At 46.5% G+C, this 19,517-nt stretch overlaps 1 protein-coding gene across 1 annotated transcript in view; it reads left to right on the plus strand.

Moving 5' to 3' along the window:
- Positions 1-161: 161 nt before the first annotated feature.
- CTNNA1 (catenin alpha 1) overlaps positions 162-19,517 on the plus strand; it is a 117,702-nt gene continuing 98,346 nt past the window's right edge. The window contains exons 1-3 of the mRNA XM_015615852.2: positions 162-270; positions 16,698-16,804; positions 18,755-18,950. Coding sequence (XP_015471338.1) covers positions 16,700-16,804; positions 18,755-18,950 — 301 coding nt within the window. The 5' untranslated portion in view covers positions 162-270; positions 16,698-16,699. The remainder of the gene's footprint in view (positions 271-16,697; positions 16,805-18,754; positions 18,951-19,517) is intronic.

The raw sequence follows: 19,517 nt of genomic DNA on the forward strand, positions 1-19,517 counted from the left end.
GTAAGGGGATCCCGTCTGTCCTGCCCAGGTGAGGGGCTCCTGCCCTGTCCGAGGGGCTCCCGCCCTGTCCCGTCCCGTCCCCGCCGTCCCTCACCTGCAGGCGGGCGGCGCCGGCAGGGCGCGGGGGCGGCGCGGCGGGCGGTGCCGGGAAGAGCGGCCGGGCCGGGCGGGGAGGCGCCGGAAGAGCCCATTTCCTCCGCGGGACGGGACAAAGCGGCGGGCCCGAGCGTAGCCAGGGCGGCCGCTACCACCCAGTCCAGCTCTGCCCCGGTAAAGTTGCGGTTTTCGTACTTAGAAACTTTTAGGCGCCGGGCCGGGCCCCCCTGCGGAGGCGTTGGGGCGGGGGGCGGAGGATGGGAAGCGTGGGAAGGGAGTCGGGCGCGGCTGGGGAGGCTGCGCTGTGCCGGGGCCCGCGTGGGAGCGGGGCGGACCGCGGCTCTCGGGGCCGCCGAGCGCGTTCTGCCGCGGGAGAAGCGCGGCCGGGCCGCTGCCGGCGAAGTTTCGGTGCGGCGGGCGGTGTCCAGGCCCCTCCCCGGTCGGCCGGGGCCGCCCCGGCGCCGCTCCCCGGCTGCGGGCAGGGCCGGGAGCCCCCCGGGAGCGCTCCGTGCCTTTCGGAGCCGTGGCCTGTCCGGGCGGTGCCGCCGGAGCCGGAGCGAGCCCTCCTCCGGGCCCGGCCGTGCTGCTGATCCCGTACGCGAACAGCCGGGAACACCCCGCGGCCCCGCCTGGCTCCGCCACGTTTTGTGACACCCACCGCTAATCCCCTCCTGTGCTGGAAGGCGAGAGCCTCTCCTTCGCTGACAGAAAGTTTCGTGCTACTTTTCCCGACCGAAAAGTAGGGAGAGCGCGTCCGCTGCTGGGTTCTGTGTGACCCCCGTGCCTGCTGCCTGTGGCCCTGGGCTCCCTGGGCCACCCGCCTGTTACTCAGTGCTCCTACCAGTCCAAAACGCCGAAAATCTTTCGGGCCGAAAGTTTGCGGGAAAGTGCGTGTTCCAGTTATGTTTAGTGAAGAATCGGATGTGATCGAGGCACGGTTCCCTGCCTGTCTGCCCGTACAGCCGTGCCCAGGACGTGTCTTCTGGCGAGGGTCATCGATGGCTCCGTGGCCCAGCTGGGCCGCGAGCCCCGGGACCGTGTCCTCAGCCCGGCTTTCGGAGTTATGACTCCAGGCGTGTCTGGGCTATCTATCGAACCAGTCTGGGAGCTCTTTGCTGCCCTTCCCCCTTCGTTTGGCTTTGCCTATTGTGTTTTTTTTGGGATGGGAGTTGTGCAGGAGGTGTTTTCTGGATGCTTCAGTCACTGGTGCTCTAGTTCCTGGTTTCCTGTGTTTTTCCTGCACTGGGACTGGGGAGGTGGGAGAGGCTGCGCTCCTTAGTCCTGCTGGCTACACCAGGCTCTGGAGTTGTTTATTTCAGTTCCTGCCTTGCTTTGTAGGCAGGATTGTGTTGATGAAGGTGAAAACCCAGCTCATTTTACGCTAGGTGAAGTCTTTGCTCTGTCTTGGGGCACCAAGGCCACGTTAAGTGTTTTGTTGTACTTATTTCACCCTTCTGAATCGAAACATCCTGTTTAGAAGGACATACTTTGATGTTGAGTCACTGTTCGTCATTTTCAAAGAAACAGTTTCTAAAACATCACAGAAATGTTTTGACTTTTCTCAGCGGAAACAGACAAAGGTTTAGTAGGTTTTGTTTTTAGAAAGGCTTTGCACTAACCTTTTCCATAACAAACAATGTGCTTTCAGTCTTTACATTTTTTTTCAGCCAGCTCTAATAATAGGCTTCTGCATTGGAGATTTAAAGTTTACACAAGGTGGCCGGGGGGAGCACAGTGGGCAGAGATTAGAAATCCTGTGCTCAAATCAATGCTTTAAAATACAAATGTAAATACCTTCCTCACAATGAATTTTCAGGCTTTGAAACATCAGCATTTCTGTGCTGACATGTGTAAGGACAAACATTAATGTGCAGTTTCTTCATAGGGCTTCTGTTGGTCTGATAAAGTTAACTGGGAGATGTAATAGAAAAGTAATTTGTGTTTTTTCAGCAGCATGAATATCTTCCTTCTGCAGCTGTAAGATCGAGAAATTGATCTTGCAGAGGAATCCGCATTAAGTTGAAATGTTTATGAGCTGGAAATACACTTTAGTGGGACTTCAGGCCTGCCTTGAATTTACATCTGCTGTTACTGTTTTGATTTCTAAATGACCTTTCTTGTGCAGAGAATTAGTCAAGATCACAAAAATACCAAATGGCCAAAGCAGCCTGCTCATCATAGGTGGCCAGAGGGGCTGGTCTGGAGCGAGAGCCCACGTGGCCATGCTGTTTAGGATTTGCTGGATTCTGTTTTACTGGCATCTCTCAGCTTTGCTGGACACCAGAGGAAACATGATGAATAAAAGAGGACTGAGTGCCATTTTGTTAGGGACAGTCACTCAGCATAATGATGAATCACAGACTGGTTTGGATTGAAAGGGACCTTAAAGCTCATCTGGTTCCACTCTGCTGCCCTGGGCAGGGAGACCTTGCTGCCCAAACCCTGCTCTGAGCCCTGTCCAGCCTGGCCTTGGATGCTTCCAGGGATGGGGTTTCCTGCTTTTTCCTACTGACATCACTCAAAATCTTGTGCTGCAGAACTTCAGTGTTGTGAGTGTGACCTTGAGGAATGGGATGTGTTACTGCTGTGGGAATTCACCCGAACTGTTCTACAGCTAATCTGGAATAGCTCCATTCAGTGAGTTTATAGCTCGTGCGTTGGTTAAACAGCATTGCAGCTTTAGAGAAAGTGCAGATGTTTGATAATTACTACTTTTAACTCCATACTATTTTAATCCAGCAAATGAGATTTAAAATAGAGCTACCACAAAATTGTATGCTAGCACCCTGACTGGATGAGCTCCTTTGGAAAGACAAGCACTGAGAGTGGCCTGCTGTGTCACGAAGCAGAGCTGGGTGCAGATGGATTTATTGAGGTGAAGGAGTTGCAGGAGGAATGCAGTCACTGAAACTGGAAGTGGGATTGTTCTTCTCGAGTGACTGAGACTCCTTATCTGCTAGTCAGGGTGAGAATGGGTGTAACTGATTTCTGGTGTGCAGAAGGTTAGTCCAGACTCTTCTATGGGCAAGTCTGATAGTTAAATATGATTCATAATTCCTTGTGACTGGTGGATTTAAAGAGTCAGCTACCTTTTCTCTCAATATGATTACATATTTTTGCTTGTTAATCCTAGATGCACTACAGAAAACATCTGTTAGTCCTTTGATATGTGTTTATAAATATCTCTGGTGGAATTAGAGGAGTAACCTTTTTTCCCCATGCTTTGTGAAGTGATAGAAATTATTCAATATACAGATCTAAACTAACACAGTTTGCCAAGTGAAATTCTCCCCCAGTCTGATGTTCCCTTTTGTTAAAATTCCTCTAATTTACAAGACAGCTACTTATTAATCAGTTAGACTCCCAAGAGCCTCTTCTGAAAGGCTTTAAATTCGGGGATCAATGCCTGAATTTGTCCAAAGTATCCTGGGTTTATCCAAAGCACTGTGAGCAGCAGATGAAGGGCAGGGATTCTTCACCTCTTCAGGTGAGACCCCACCTGCAGAGCTGGCCCAGCACAGGGAGCACCTGGAGCTGCTGGAGCCAGGCCAGAGGAGGCTCCAGGATGAGCAGAGGGATGGAGCAGCTCTGCTGGGAGGAAAGGCTGCCACAGCTGGCAATGTTCACCTGCACAGGAGAAGCTTTGGGGTGAGCTCAGTGTGGCCTTGCAGGACCTGCAGGAGCTGCAGAAAACATGGAGAGAGAGAATTCCCAAGGGCTGGAGGGACAGGACACAGGGAATGGCTTTCCACTGCCAGAGGGCAGGGATAGATGGGATATTGGGAAAAATTCTTGGCTGTGAGGGTGGGCAGGCCCTGGCACAGGGTGCCCAAAGCAGCTGGGGCTGCCCCTGGATCCCTGGAAGTGTCCAAGGGCAGGCTGGATGGGGCTTGGAGCAAATTGGGCTGGTGGAAAGTGTCTTGCCCATGGGAGGGGTGGGCTGAGATGAGCTTTAAGATCTCTTCCCACCCAAACCATTCTCTGATAAGCTCAGGGATGGAAAAAGCAATCATGAGACCAGCAGTATCTAAACGAATAACCATTACCAGGGCAGAGGGTGGAACATGAAGCCAAGCTGGAGAGCAGCTGCTTCTCTGGCAGCTCTGTTTTAGGGCATGGAGTGGCACAAGGACAGGGGAGTGTTGATGTTGCAGCCCAGGAGGAGTGAAACTCTGGCAGTGAGGGGCTTGAGAGCAAAGCAGACACGGAGCTGGCACCAGTGGGGCAGGTAGGATTGCACTGGGCGTAATGTGAGATCTCAGCTTGTGGTGTGCTGTTCTTCCCAAAGAACACCCAGTTTCTCAGCAATCAGTGCCCTATTATGGAATAGATCTGCATATGACTGTATATGCTTAAGAAGAACTTCTGTGTGGAGCTGATGTTGAGCAAATGAGGAGTTGATGTGGAGCAAATGAGATTTTGGTGCAAATGAGGGTAGAAGAGGCACCGTTGGTGCACCCTGTTCTAAAGTAGCCTTCAATAGCTGGTTTAAAGAACAGGCTGAAACTAATGAGCTTGGTGGGTGGGTAGGTGCTGAAGGGTCAGGAGAAATGAAAAAAAAATATTTTTTTTTGCCTGGAGGTTAACTGAAGGAACTGAGGGGAGATTGTGGGCCTGGCAGTTCTGCTATTGCTCAGCAGGTCAAGAGGAAATTCAGGGAAATACTGAATTTGTGGCTTTCCATTTCAGTCAGTAAGGGTCAGTGCTATCAGGAACGTGTGGCCTTGATGGCCTGTGTGGTTTTCCTTGCTCCGCCTTCCACTGCTGTTCCCACTTCCCCGAGGGCTCAGAGTTTCCATTCACTTTATTCTGAGTACTTACAGAAGTGATATCTATGCAGATCTAAGGCTCTAGGGGGGAGATTCTTTTTCTATATCTTTCTCTGGTTGATACAACCTGAGCACAGAAGATCCACTTAAATAAATGGTCTGCACAAGGGCTGCACTAGCAATGTAGCTTTACAGAGCCACAAAGGTCAGTTGAATTTTTCATGTAAACAGGGCTGAGCTGTGTGCCTATAAAACGGTGTTTAACCTGTGTAACACTGAGCAGGTCAGTATTCATCTTAGCAAAGTGCTCTTGAGATCTCCAGCTGAAGCTGTAGGTGGGTAAATGTTTTTTTTTAATTGACTGGAATATTGAATTCAGTGCCATCGTTGTTGAACAGCAGAGGAGAGAGCTGTGGTGAGCTTAGAAGCAAGAAGGTGAAAGTGGGTGTGAGTGCAACTAATCAAGATGTACAAGCTGCCAGTTTTTGCCCTCTTTCTTGCAAGTATGTCCTTGTAATGTATGCTTGTAAAACTAATCCCTTTTAGCATGACTTAAAGACCTCGAGAGTCTCGCTGCTCAGTGCTGAAGGGTTGCTCCTGGTCCTGGATAATTCATGATGGGCTGTGGATGTGTGTGCAAGTGACACATCTCATAATAACTTCACTTAAAACCATACAGTTCATTCCAACTTGTATCTGATGTCCAGATGTTTTGGAGTCTAAGCAACCTGAAACTTCCATTATTTATTCATTTCAAAGGTGAGAAGTTGAACAGTGAACTGGAAGTGGTGCACAGAGGGCTTGGTGTGTTCTGATTGCTACAGCTGGGACTTCTGTCCTGCCATGACCCTCATCAGGGGGTTCTGGTTGTACTGGTCCTGTCAATTTTTTATTAGCCTAGCCCTTGTCTGAGGCCCTAAGTTACAAGCCCTTCACCTGGTGTTGGCTGAGCCGACTGTTAGCAGCACTGAAGGAGGAAATAAAGCAGGAGCTCTGCCTGTTGCACCGTTGAGCAGTATCCTCTGGCTCTTTGATGCCTTTGTGGAGTGATGGATGCTCTGGGATGGGGTTTGGGGTCTCCTTCTGGTCGTAATTACTGACCCCTGCCACTTTTCTTTTTACTGATCCCTACAATCATTTATCATCATTTATCTTCTCTCCCTCTTATCCTCCCCCACCTTTTTCCTGGGTGGTGGCAGTGTGTAAAGCCATCCCCAAAAGTGAAAGCAACAGGCAGGCAGTAAAACAAGCAATAAAACCATGAGAAGAACAAACAAGTAACGTTGGTTCTCTACCAAGGTCCAGCAGTTTAGGAGGCTCCTGAGGCAGGAGTTGGAGTCTGGACTGGCTGTTGTGCAGATGTGCCTGGTGGCCACAGTGGCCAGTGCTGGCAGGAGCCCACATGGCTCTGACAGTCCTGGCTGCAGGTGCAGAGCTGCTCTCCTGTCACACGTTCAGCTGGTGACTCCATGGCTTTAACATTTAGAAACCTTCTGGGTCAAAGGACTTCATAAGAGCTACAAGCAGAATGAAAGATACAGAATATCTTTTGACTGAAAAGCAGGAATCTGTTTTGGCTCTGTGAGAGGCTCTGGAGTAGTTTAAATTTTGGTACAAACTATGGCTTTGTAGTTCCTGTCACTTCCACTCTCTGGAAGATGTGTTTAATTAGAAACTACTGCCCTTGCAGATGGAAACACATTTCCTGAGTAACATTAAACAATGCATCCTGAAAGTGGAGACGTGGGGAAGGCTTTTTTGGACAGTGGGCACAGCCTGTGTTTGTTACTCCATGGCACTTCATTGCTGGTGGAGTCCTCAGTCACAAACCTCTTTGCACAGGCACAGAGAAGAGTGCAGTATGATTGTGAGAGGGGTTCTTCCCCTCCTAGCTGGGGGTTAGGGAGAAAAAATAATTACGTGAAATCCAATAAGAGTAGCACAAAAAAAAAAAAAAAAAAAAAAAAAAAAAAGCTAGAGGGTTTATTTGTAGCAAAACAGAATAATGCAGATTAGTTGTGCAGGGTTCAAAGCTTATAACCTCAAGGAGAAAAAGTTAATTTCTGGTCTTTATGCATCAGTACTTTAGTGTCAGGTGTTCTAAGCCTGTTTACTTAGTTTACAGAATTGGTTAAGACAATTTGAATATGATTATTTGATTAACAGAGTATTATTATGGGCCTAGGGAAAAGTCAATGGCTGTCAGTGAAAGATGCAGTGTTCAGCAGAACCACAGGCAAAGCACTGGTGCAAAGCCAATGGAACAGGATTTTTTAGCTCATCTGGTTTTTGTTCTGTATGTTTGTCATATTTCCTGTTCCTGGGGGTGAAAAGAAGGGGTGGAGAGAGAAAAATGTGTCTTTAATCAGATTTGAGTTGGTTTCTACTTAGTAAATGGCTTTGTTACTATATTAAATTTTCCCCAGCAAGACCATCCAAGCAGTGACTCCTTTTTCTCAAACCTGGTTCCTTCATTTTGCTTTTATGGAATGTGGGTGGGACAGTGACTTTTGTTTTTTTAGCAGAAGTTGCTTTAATTGGTCATCTCTCTGTGAGGGCAGTGACTTGGAAGGGTTCCTGCCCAGGCAGGTCACACTTAGCTCTGGCTCCCATGTGCTGTGGTGCACCTTTAGCGAGTTTGTACTTGACAAAAGGTGCTTATGGCTGTGCAGGAACTCTGGAAATCATTCAAAAATTCATCACAGCACGGTGTTTTTATTATCACTTGCTCTGCTCTTCTGGAGAAGCCGTAAGTTGTGAGCAGTCGGTGCCCCAGCGTTGCAGAACCCGCAGTCTGGAGGAGATGGGGTGTCAGGGCGTGCAGCCTTAGCGCAGGCACTGCGAGCTGCCTCACTCCTCCAAACCACGCTTGTGCAGCCCATTCATGCTCACTCTTTCTTCTGGGGTTTGTTTTTGTGAATTCCTGCCTTCCCCCTCCCAAACTCACGGTGTGTTGGTGGAGCTGCAAGTTGAGAGTTGTCTGAGGGCGTGTGGTGATGGTGCAACTCTTCCTGTGAGAAGAACTCATTGTTTATAGCTCAGAGATGTTGCTGAAGGTTGTCCTGAGGACCAAGGGAAATTCTCGGTCTCCTCACCTGTGGGTTTGTTACTTTTTTCTTTAAAAAAAGCTACTTTGTAATTTTTAGCTAAGACTGACAGAGTGTTCCTGAATCAAAGTGGAGGACTGCAAAAGGACTTCTGAAGGAGTTTTCATAGGAAACTTAGAAAACATTTTACTTTGAAGAGCCTTCACACTCATGTTCTCCTTTTGCTTCAGTGGGTGTTTCTAGTAGGTTTTGCAAAAGGAGAAAAAAAACTGGAGAACTTTTTCCATTCTTAAAACACAGAACTTTTAGTTACATAGTCCTTGGTTGCTGCTATGCTGAGGAGAATATGGTATTTAGTCTCTGGTGATACAAGGCTGTCCATTTGTTCCATGTTTAAGTAAATTTTCATCAACCCCCTAATTATAGGGAGTCTTTTTTCTTAATTTTTTTTCCAAAACATGTGTGTCAGCTCCAACAGCTCCAGTATTTGTGGACTCCTGACAGTTTTAAATTGCTAATGAAGGGCTAGGTTTCGAAGATGTGGTCAGCTAAAAGCACTGAAGGGTATTGCATAACAGCATATCAATTTAGGAATGAAAATGCAGTTTGAGTGGGGTCAGATTCTGGTTATTTCTGACTCTTTAGCATAAACAGCACTTTTTATTGCAGGCTGAGTGCTGAAGAAGATCAGAACAAAAATCCCCAGGTTTTCTTTTCCCTTTATTACCAGCCATCAGTGAGGTTTTGCAGGCTAAGCAAAAATCAATTTTGCAGCTGTGGCAAATTCTTGTGCCAGCTGATAAAGTGGACTAATTTATAACAACCTTTTTCTTATTTAACATATAGTTGTGGCAAAAATTATCTTGTTAAAAGGTTGCCCCTTCTTGCATTCATTGTTAACTTAAGGTTGGTAATTGGAACCTGTGCTGGCATGGTTTGGGGTTTGAAGGGCCATGCTCTGAAGCCACAGCCTAGTTATTATATCAGCACTGAGTGCCTGTCCCTAGGGTCTGAAATGTGTGCTGTGGTTCAGAGAGTGCCAGAAAGCTGTTCTTTAATTCTTTCTCAATAATTTAGGGAAGCTTCATGGAGTTTTCTGCCTCAAGAGTGGAAAGAGGCACTGAGGGTGGAAGGGCTTTTGGTAGTTGAAGTCAAGTGGTCCAGCAGATGCACAGGAGTCTCCTGGGTTCTGACATCTTGTGTCCAGGCTGAGCCCCCATGTTGTGGTGTGAACCTACAGTTTGAGCCTACAGCTTCAGTGTGAGAGATGTGGCTGAGCAGGGGCTGAGGTTGGGAGGTGGAAGCTGCCATCTCTGTAGAGAGAAGCTCATGAGAGATGTTGATATTTGCTTAAACTGCTGGTGTGGTGTCCTTCATGGGCAGAGCCTCGCAGTCCTGACCCAAGGAGCAGCTAAATACAGCACTTACACATCTGGTAGTTACTTGTTCTGATCTGGGAACTTTTCTTCTGTGGTGTTCCTCAAGGTCTTCAGCATAAAATGCACAAACATGCACGTGAAGGCAGAGTGAGTGGTTATTATTCATAACAACTATTATTATATATATTATTATTTATAATAGCTTGCTGGTCATGACACATCCTTTTTTTCCCAAATATGAAGTTCTGCAGCCAGAATATAAAAATTAATCTCAGTTCTAGAGGAGATTGTCCTTTTTACAAAGAGCATGTGTGTCTTCTAAAGCACTCTTGATACCCTGTCAGTCTTCTTTATGAGGCTGGGATCATGCATGAGTTTTGGAAAGTGAAAACTGCAGAAATGAATTGGAAGTTTGCTGGGGCTATCCATATGATATTAAATGGGTATAGGCCTGAATTTGGCTCTGTATTCTTTCAGGGTGTCATCCATGAACTGGAGCCTTAGTGTGACATAAATAAGTCACTAATTGCTCGTGCTGCCTGTGATTTGTCTTCCATGCACCTCCTTTCTAGATCCTTTGTAGTAAAACAATTCTGTCAGAAAAGAAACGATCTGGGCTGAACACTTGCATAACTGTTGGCACCAGCTTCTGCCAAGCAAACTTCGTATTTGCCACTGTGAAATCTCTGCTGAGCTCCCAGGACCAGCACAGTGAAACTGCTTATGCAGAGCCTGCCTCCAACCCTGAAGCAGCAGCAGGACCTGAGTGAAGGAGTGAAAACTGTAGTGACAGAGCACGTTCCTGGTTCTGACTGATGAGGAGTCACTCGAATCCCCAGCACTGTGACAGTTTGGAAGGTGCTAGGAGACACAGACTGCTTGGGGGAGAGCGAGGCACCTTCCTTCATCTGCTGCTGTGGCCTGTGCCCGCTCCCCTGATGCTGCGTGGGCTGGGCTGGGGCTCTGCTGCCACAGGGAAAAGGTGAGGAGCTCCCTGTGGCTGCTGCCTCCACTGGGAGTGAAAGCAGTCAGAAATTCCATGGATTTTTGCAGGGAAACTGGATTAGGTTTCATCTCTCAATTCAGTAGCAAGGTCTAAATCAGTGGAGAATAGGGAAGTGTTTGTTTGTCACTGGATGTGTCAGGCTGTCTGTCTGATGAGTGTTTCACATACCTCTGTGGGTCTTCTCCACAAGAGCAGCAGAGAAAAATTGATGAAAGCAGATTAAGAGACTTGGAACTGGGATGGCACTGGTGAGAAACAGGCTTATCTGAACCTGAATGTTGTCTTTTTTCTTGGGTGGCTACTGCAGTTTGTGGGGAAAAAACCCCAAAACAAAAGGTGTAGTGAAGTTGAATAGACTTGAGTGGCAGGAAATTCCATCAAGGAAAACATGGTCATTGGTTTCTACAGAAGGTGGTTTTATTCAGTGAAGTTATTTCCCATGTATTTATCCAGGATTTGTATAGATACCACACCTGAAAGTTTAGTAGAATTGTATTCACTGAAAACCAGGAGTTTGGGATGAGGTGGAGATGGTCTTACCTTGACACCAAGCAGGACATGGCTGGTGTATCTACTCACACCTCGGAACTTGGAGGCACTCCAGAGTATAATAACACAGGCACAGGCAGTACATCCCACCTTTGCCACCAAGACCTGAGTCTTGTAAGACAGGTTCAACTCAAACTCATCCTGTACATACAAATAGGGACTTTACCACAACATGACCCCTGAGTTTGTATTAATATCTCAGAAATTCTAGCAGTAAGGATTTCTACTGGAGTAGTACCTGTGTAGCATTTTTGGTGGGGGCAGGGTTTGGTAGCTGAGCAGATGGAATGTAAGGTTGAAGGCTACGTTAGAAGAGGATGACTCTCTTTTTTCAGTTATGTATACTTGATGTTAAATAAAACCAGCTTAAATAAAACCTGCTTAAATCCTCCTTGAAAAGCATCACATACACCAAACATCCTTGACTTGCAGCTATTTGGCTGCTGAGTGTTGCTTTATTTGTGGAACAGGGCAGACAAATTAATTTGGAGACTGTGAAGGGAAAGAATGAAACTTTTTATTTTATGGATACTCTTAGTTATATGAAAAGCAGTTTTGGATTGTCCGTGGGCTGTATGAAGCCCCAGCATGTGAGCTGAGTTTTATTGAAGTGTGCCTTAATCTCTTTGAAACCAAAACTGTTCAGAAGGTTTGCATTAATGGTGTGTGTTAGATACCCAGCTCCTGAAGATCTTTGATCTCTTGTCTGTCACATTCAGCAGGGGTCAAGGATCCCTGCTGGTTGTCAGGTGGCTTGGGTATTTGGGTAACAAGCCAAGCAAAAGGATTCCATTGGGAAAGAGGGGTCTGGGTCTTTTTCTGTCTGGAGGATAAAGCTGGGTCGTTGTGTTGAGTCCCTCCGTGTTCCATCCCCAGTGATGGGTGATAGAGTTATTATGCAGTACAGTATATTTAGAGACAATCTGGAAGCAAGGTAAGAGACCAGATTATCCTGCAAAAGGAGTGGTACTACTTAAAGACATAGGAGAGAAAGAAACTGCAAAAGACTGCAGTGAAATACCTTTTACTGCACATCGGCCCCACAGAGTGGGGAACGGCTGAGGAGTAGCAGCAGGGCTGTTCAGGTGGAAAATGTCCTCCCAGGTATAAAATGTTCTTGTCCCACGTTCTGTGTTAGGTATTTTGGCTAGCACAATGCTGGAATTCAGCATGTGGTCTATTGTGCCAGGCCAGGTCAGCTCCTCTCTGTGCCAGTCAGACCATTCCTTGAATACCGGCTTCCCTGAGAAAAACCAGGAAATCAGTGAGTGCAGCTAAAAGCTTTTAGAAAGCAGCCTGGCAGGAGAGTTAAAATGTGAAGACTGACAGCAGATCTCATGTTAAAGACATTTCAGGTAGCACTAGGTGGTGGGGCTGAAGCACAGGAGATAGGCAGTTATTTTTTGCTGTGTACCCCAAAGAGATTTACCCTTGCCTGGAGGTGGGGTGGCTGCAGGATGGTTTGGTACAGGGCAGGTGGAATGGATTCACTCAGTAGTGTCTGAGCTACAGCCAGTCCTGCCTTCAGGTGTGTGTGTGGGAGTGCAGCCTGGAACAACAGGACCCTGAACACTTAGGCTTTACTGTGATTTGCTGGGGTGCAAAGCTTGCTGTTTAAATTGTGCTTCTCCATGGGCTTTTGGAAAAGCCTTGGGTGCCTTCAGGGGACTTCTGCAAAGCAGCTGCAGAGCTGCATTCCTCTGCTTGCCACTATCTAAAAATTATTTGCATGCCAGTATTATGGAAGTAGGTATCTGAAATTATTCTTAAAACCTTGAATTACCAGTTTTTGAAAACACTCAGACCTTCAGTTGTGGCTTTTGGAAGGAGCACTGTGCACATCACTCTTGGTGTGTTCCTGGCAGCCCCAGCAGCTCAGACATCTCTCTGTTCATCCTTCCCTCCAAGCAGGGCTGGGGCCTGCCCTGGGGGATACTTCAGAAGCAGAACTCATCTCTGTGCTGGTCCTTCCCTGGGCAGACCCACCTTCCCCATCAGGACAGGAACCTGGGAAGGGAAGTTTTAGTTAACAGCTTACCCCAAGACTCAGCTCCCTGCATTGGCTCACCCCATCAGGCCTGTGCCAGTGTGGGTCTCTTTGGGCAGGGAGAGGAGCAGTAGGGTGGCAGCAGTGGTTGTTGGTTCAAGCAGAATGGAGACTTGTCCTTAAATTTTAGCTGTAGATGAGATCCAGACTGTTTGTAGAGAGTTGTCCAGGGATGATTCTGCTTGCAGATCTTTGGCTGGAACAGAGCTCTGGAAGCGGCTTCTTTAAGCTCCTGCAAGTGGCTTCTTTAAGCTCCTGTGCTGTCCCTGTCCTCGTGTCCTTGCAGGGCACTAAGCCCCAGTGAGACACTGCATTGCTATGGAAATCTATGTTGCAGTAACGAGGACCATCACGAACAGGAAAATAACCCAAAGGGTTTGCAGTTAACCTGCGGGGCTGGTGAGCATGCTTGGAGGTTGGGACTTCACATGTCTGAGCATCAGATGTGTGGGGAGCACATTCCTGCTCTCTGCAGAAGCTCTGCTTGATGCTCAGTTTTCAGTGGCTCCTGGTTCAGCTTGGCTGTGGTATCCAGCTTTGCCCCGTGTTCCCACTGCAGTGGCTTTGCCAAGGGTGCCAGCTGATGGTGCCATCTCCCCTTGCCATAGCGCTGTCTGTGGTGGCATGGTGAGCCAGATGGGCATCTCAGCCCACCTTGCAAAAATGGATTTCTTTCCCTTCAGCCAAATCAGCCCTTCCCTATCTGGTTAATCGCTCAGGCGTGGGGAAAGCTGTGCCAGTACGGAGGGGGTGTGATGTGCAAATGGGAATGAGTTCCTGGAGGGTTGTGGGAGGATGAACATTGGTCTTTAAGCAGCTTTTCTGCTGCTTATGAAACCACAGGCTGGGCAACCACAACTCCCCGTGCAGTGGTGTTGTTCTATATATTCCTGCACTTGAGATTCAGCGCTGCTCACTCTTCCTCTGTGTGGTCCGTGCTGCTTTGTCCTTGAAATGTGTGGGGCTGGGGCATGGAGAACCTGTTCCCATGTCAGCTGGGCTGTCCTGGCTGTCAAACCAGCGCTGCACTGCTCTCTGCAAGTGGGTTCCTCCTCCAGAGGATGTCCTCTTTCCCTGTAGGTGTTGGAGTGACTGCAGTGGGGTTGTGGTGTGCTCTCTAGGAGCCAAGGGTTAAGCACTCTGCTCCAATACCCCATGGTGTGCTTTGCTACCAGTTCCCATGTTTGAATTCACTGAGGGAGAGCTTGAGCAGTCACAGGGGAAGGGCAAGTTCCAGGGAACTGGGGGGAATCCCAGCCATGCCACACCAGGGCCCTGGCAGTTGTCCTTTTATCCCCTAAGCCCATCTCACCCATGTGTTGGTAACCTATAGCCTGTTCCTGTATTCTCCACAAGTATTTAATTGAATAAACATATTTATTGCAATGAACAAATGATAGCCGAGCCATTGCTGCCAAACAGGCTATTTGATATCAAGCTTCGCTTTTTAGATAAATTTCAATAGCACTGCTACTAAGTGGTTTTATAGACCATTACTTTTGGCCAATTCATGAACTATCATACTAACGTGTTTTCAGATGAATTGCCTTTATTATCCTACTAATACAATTAATGTATCTTCTCATGGTTACCTTGTCCTGCACGTTGTTTCTGCCAGAGGTGTAGCAGCATTAACTACACAGAAAAAGCCTTTCTTTAGAAACCTGCTGGGCTTTCTAGAGCCCTGGCTCTGTTTCTCAGAAACCACAAAGGTTGTCAGTGTATTTTTCTTGGCTTCTTGCGTAGGAAGCATTCGTGCCAAGCTAATGGGGAGGGAATAAAGCATTGAAATTCCTTGTGGAGGGTGGGAAGCTACCTGGGGGTGAAGGGCATTTCACAGCGTGCCCTGTGCCAGCATCTGGGCTGTGGCACAAGCCGGTGGGTGAGTGAAATGGAAAGGAGGGACTGAGAGAGAAGGTTAATTAATGAGTTCACAGTGCTTAGAGGCTGCTGTCAGAGGTAGGGTGGGACAGGAGGTGACCACCTTCCCCCTTCCTGTGGCTCCCTGGGGGCTCTGGAGCTGGGAGCCTTCACCTGTACCCACTGTTTCTTCAGTGCAAACCATCAGAAGGGTTACACATACACCAGCATCAGTCAGGCTTTTCTAGTCTCTCTCTTTTTAAGCTTTCAGCTTCTAACATTTTTCTCCCAGCAGTGTGGGCACTTGGAGCATGGGTGTAGTGGGGAGCTGAATTCAGCTGGGTGGATATTCCTGCCTTGCACCTTGTGAAGTCGTGTTTCAGTGTGTCAGCTGTGGTCAGCAGTGCTGCAGTGATCTCTGCCGTGGGATGGCTGGGGAGCAGCCCTGGGCCAGCTGAGCCTGAGCTCCTCCAGTGCCCCAGAGCTTTTATTCTTCCCTGGGAACAAAGCAGCCCTCCTGTGCACAATTAGCTCTTGGGGTCGGGAGAGAGCAGTTGGTTGTTGGTACGTGTTGTAAACATTGTTGGTTACCAAAATTAGTGCCTTGCCTCCTGCTTTTGAAAAACAACGGGATGTTGTGCTCGTCTGGCAGCTTGGGGACATCTGGTGCTGTCAGAGCAACGTGACTGCTGAGATGCTGTGCAGGCAATGCCCTGGCCAGAGAAAGATTAAAAATATCAGCTAATAAGCTTTAAAATGACCTCTACAGTAGGTATTTAGGAAGATGGGTGTACAGAGATTTAGGAAATCTATTTTTCTTCCTGACTTCTTTCAAAATAAAAAGTTACAAATGTAGGTTTAGTCTAATCTTGAATTTTGAGGTCAGCCCAACACAGGAAGGTCTAGAATCTATTATGTCTGAAGTGATATGAATTGTTTTTATGGATCTGTAATACTTCAAATCCATTTTTACTGAAATTATTGTTCAGTTTATTCTTTTGTTGTAATGTGCAGCATCATGGTGTTAATCCAGAGATTTGTTGTAGTTCCTTATTTTTAGTTCTATTTTTTTTTAGATTGCTGGTCTCTACAGCAGAGCTATTTTAGTAGTTTCACTCAACTTTTCCCATAAGTATGTTTGCTGTTCCGTTGGGATGTTGATATAAAACTGTAACGGGAAGGAACGGCTCAGTGACAGCTTTGAACAGATCTCTTCATGCAAATCTGCTTTTCCCTCCTATGCAAATGTTAAGGAGAAGTGTAATAGATATGTAAGCTGTTAAGTATGAACCAGCTGGATTTTCTGGCTTTGTGAGGCTTATTTTCACTCCTTTACCTTTGTAGTCCCCAAAGGTGAACTGAGTGAAGGGGGAGGTGTGTGGGTTGGGTTGAACCTGGCTCCTGCTTTGGCAGAGCCTTTGGTCAGTGACTGGTGGAGCTGAGGATGTGGGCAGCATTCTGGAGCTGCTGAAGGATTCCCTTCTGCTCCCCCATGCCTTGGGTTGTGCCTGAGGGCTGCTCTGGGGGCACAGGAGAGCTGGCCCTGGATGGGAAGTGGTGCAAATTGGGCAGTGGGCACCCAGCTTCATTGGCAAAGTGCCTCTACTACCTGTGGTCCCTCTTCATTGCTTGGGGACCAGCGGTGAGTAGCACTGCTGATCTTGTCATTGCTTTGATAAAACAGCAGTGGCTTTGCAGGTTTATGTGTGGGTTTATTGGCTTCTGGTTTTGTTTTCTAACCAAAATGTGCAGGTAATATCTGTATATTGTCATAACATTATGTCAAACTCACACGGTTTGAATCAAAACTGATGTTTCTGGAGATGCTGTAACATTCACTTACACTAAGTGTATGTTTTGTGTTTAACAGGCTTCATTTAAATTTATTTTTAAGATGCCTTAACAATAAAAAATTGTATTCATATAGCTCTTTTCTTCTGGCAGAAATGACTGCTGTCACTGCAGCCAACGTGAACTTCAAATGGGACCCCAAAAGCCTGGAGATAAGGACACTGGCAGTTGAAAGGCTGCTCGAGCCTCTTGTTACACAGGTAGGAAAAAGATGGGGCAAAATAGTCATAAACACGATTGCCTGTTTTGGTGTTTCATTTTAACTAAGTCACAAAGCTTAAATTTTAGGTGTAAAACACGACTAAAAATAAAAAGGTCTGCAAGCAGTTTCTTTGCTCAGTTTCATTGGAACAGTCACTGGCTGTGAGTCCAGGGAGACTGTGCTGCTTTAGCACCTGATTAGACACAGTAGTTGCTAACATGCATTTCTGCACTTCTGATTGAAATAATGTTCCGTGCCTACACTTTGGGCTGGATTTGTGAATAAAAACTTCTTTCTGTTTGGTGTATGTGCCCCAGTGGAAAGCACTGAAGAGCACAGGAAGGCTGAAGTAAATCTTGTAAATGGGAGCTGTGTGTATTGGGTATTTCAAAATTCTTGGAAGAGACTTTCTAGGAGGTCTGGAGGAGAAGGTACACAGGAGACAGTTCACTTGTTATCTTCAGCATTGTTTTCCTGGAATGTGAAATGTCTAAAATGACAGAATGAGCTGGACAGAATTCCTGCTAGGTACAGACAGGAATGAACAAATTTTGTTTCCAGTATTATTCCCTTTAGTCACCAAGCTGCTGTCTGTACCTGCTACTTGTTCCTTCTGGATCCTCAGGTGGGCAGTTGGATGATGAGGCTTTTTAGCTGAAGTTACTGATAGTCTTTGCTTAAAAGAAATTGTCCTAATTTGGCAAACTCAACCGAGCAAACTTGTTCACAGGACCTTTTTCACCAAGTGCAGTATCTGTAACTTACTCCTCAAGGAATAAGCACAACAGGCTGTACTGGCAATCCCCCACTTTCTGAATGATGTGACTGGCAAAATACAGAGAGGGAACTGGAGCAAATTGCCTTGTTGCAACTTATTCTTTATTTGTAGAACACGATGAACTGAGAGTACCCAGTACAAATGCTCCCCGTTAAGCAACCGCGATATTCCCAACTGACGGCTTTCCCTCTCTGCATCAGCCAGCTGGGAAGATGGATTCAGCTCTGAGGACCTTTATGTCAGCAGTCCTTGGGCTTTCCAGAGCAGTAATTTCTTCAGTGTTGTAATTTAATGTCCCTCTGAAGCAGCTTTGTGTGCGTTTTCTGAGGCTTTCCAAAAAGGAGAGGAAAGAGTAAGGCAAATGGAGAAGTGTGTGTGGATTTTGTGACGTGCCTGTGTTGGATGGAAGGGGATGGATCCTGATCCTGAGCTCAGGGGGTACCTGGGGGTCTCCTGGCCTCTGGTGATGCCCTGCTCCCAGCAGGGTGTCAGTCTAAGACACAGAGTTGGGAAATATTTGTTGATTTCAGCATAATTATGAGAGTTCCGTTGTGGGTTTTTTAGGGAAATAATGAGCTCTACCAAGTCCTTTGCTCTGCATTCAGCCCTTTGGCTACAGCTCTGTTTTGGACTGAAAAGATAATGTGTCTACACTTCATTGGCACAGACTTCAACCTTTTCTGGGGTCCTTTATGACTGGAGAGTTATCCCAAACTAATTATCCCTACCTTGGTTTCTTTTAAGTGGTGCCAGAGAGCTCTGGCCTGTTACTGAGGCTGCAGTTTATCATAAATACAAATAGATCTCCATTATTTAAATCAACTTCTGAGGTGTGCTGCTGGTGAGAGAAATCTTTGGGCTGTTTAGCTGCATTTATTTTGGTCATCTAAAGAATCAAGAAGCATGGTAGTGTTTAAATGTGAGAAACACTCATTAGGTTAATTTTTGGAGCTGGCAGTAGTGTGGATATTAGCAATACACTAAAAAAAATAGTATAAGTATAATAGATACTAAAATATATAATAATATATATAATATATAATAATAATACTAATATATATTAAAATATAATATATATATGTAGTAAAAAAATACATGTGGCCTTCTTACTATCAAATGAATAAACATTCAATTTGATGTTGGGTTTTTTCCCTTCCATCTATGCTTTAGGTAACAACACTGGTTAACACCAGCAACAAGGGCCCCTCCAATAAAAAGCGAGGCCGTTCTAAAAAGGCCCATGTCTTGGCTGCTTCAGTTGAGCAAGCAACAGAGAATTTCCTGGAGAAAGGAGACAAAATTGCAAAGGAGAGCCAGTTCCTGAAGGAGGAGCTGGTGGCAGCTGTGGAAGATGTTCGCAAGCAAGGTAAGAGTGTGCATTTGGTGGCTTCTCCAACTGTGGCTCTTCAGAGCAGGTAGAACCATTCCCATTTCACTTTGTTGCTCTTTCTAATGACTCTGCACCTCTCAACTTGTGGGTTCTCCACTTGCCTGGCTGGTGTCCAGGTAATTACCATTTAATTACCGTTACATTACATCCAACAGTAATGTAACTGGATAGGTCTGGAAATTGGATGGCCCAAGTAGAGGTTGAGAAGAGAAACAGAAGGGCTTATTCTTTGAAGAGCAGTTAAAAACTCAGTTTAGGCTCAAAAGTTAATGTGCTCCCCGCAGCTGTGAATTTTATGGGGCTGCATCTGAAATATGTCAATAACTTATTTGATATCTGACTGTATACAGACCGGCACTGTAGGAGGAAGAGCCAAGTGTTGACTCGACAGAGACGTGTTTCTTGACTATGTAAAATGTAAACAGCACCAAACAGAATGTGAAGACCTTAATTAAATATTCCAGGCTTTCTTCCTCACATCTAATGTTTATTTTTATAATTTTCTTTTTTACTTTCTTGGAGCAGACCTGCAAGAAAAGCCTA

The sequence above is a fragment of the Parus major genome, unplaced genomic scaffold (genome assembly GCF_001522545.3).
Source record: "Parus major isolate Abel unplaced genomic scaffold, Parus_major1.1 Scaffold288, whole genome shotgun sequence".
Taxonomy (NCBI): domain Eukaryota; kingdom Metazoa; phylum Chordata; class Aves; order Passeriformes; family Paridae; genus Parus; species Parus major.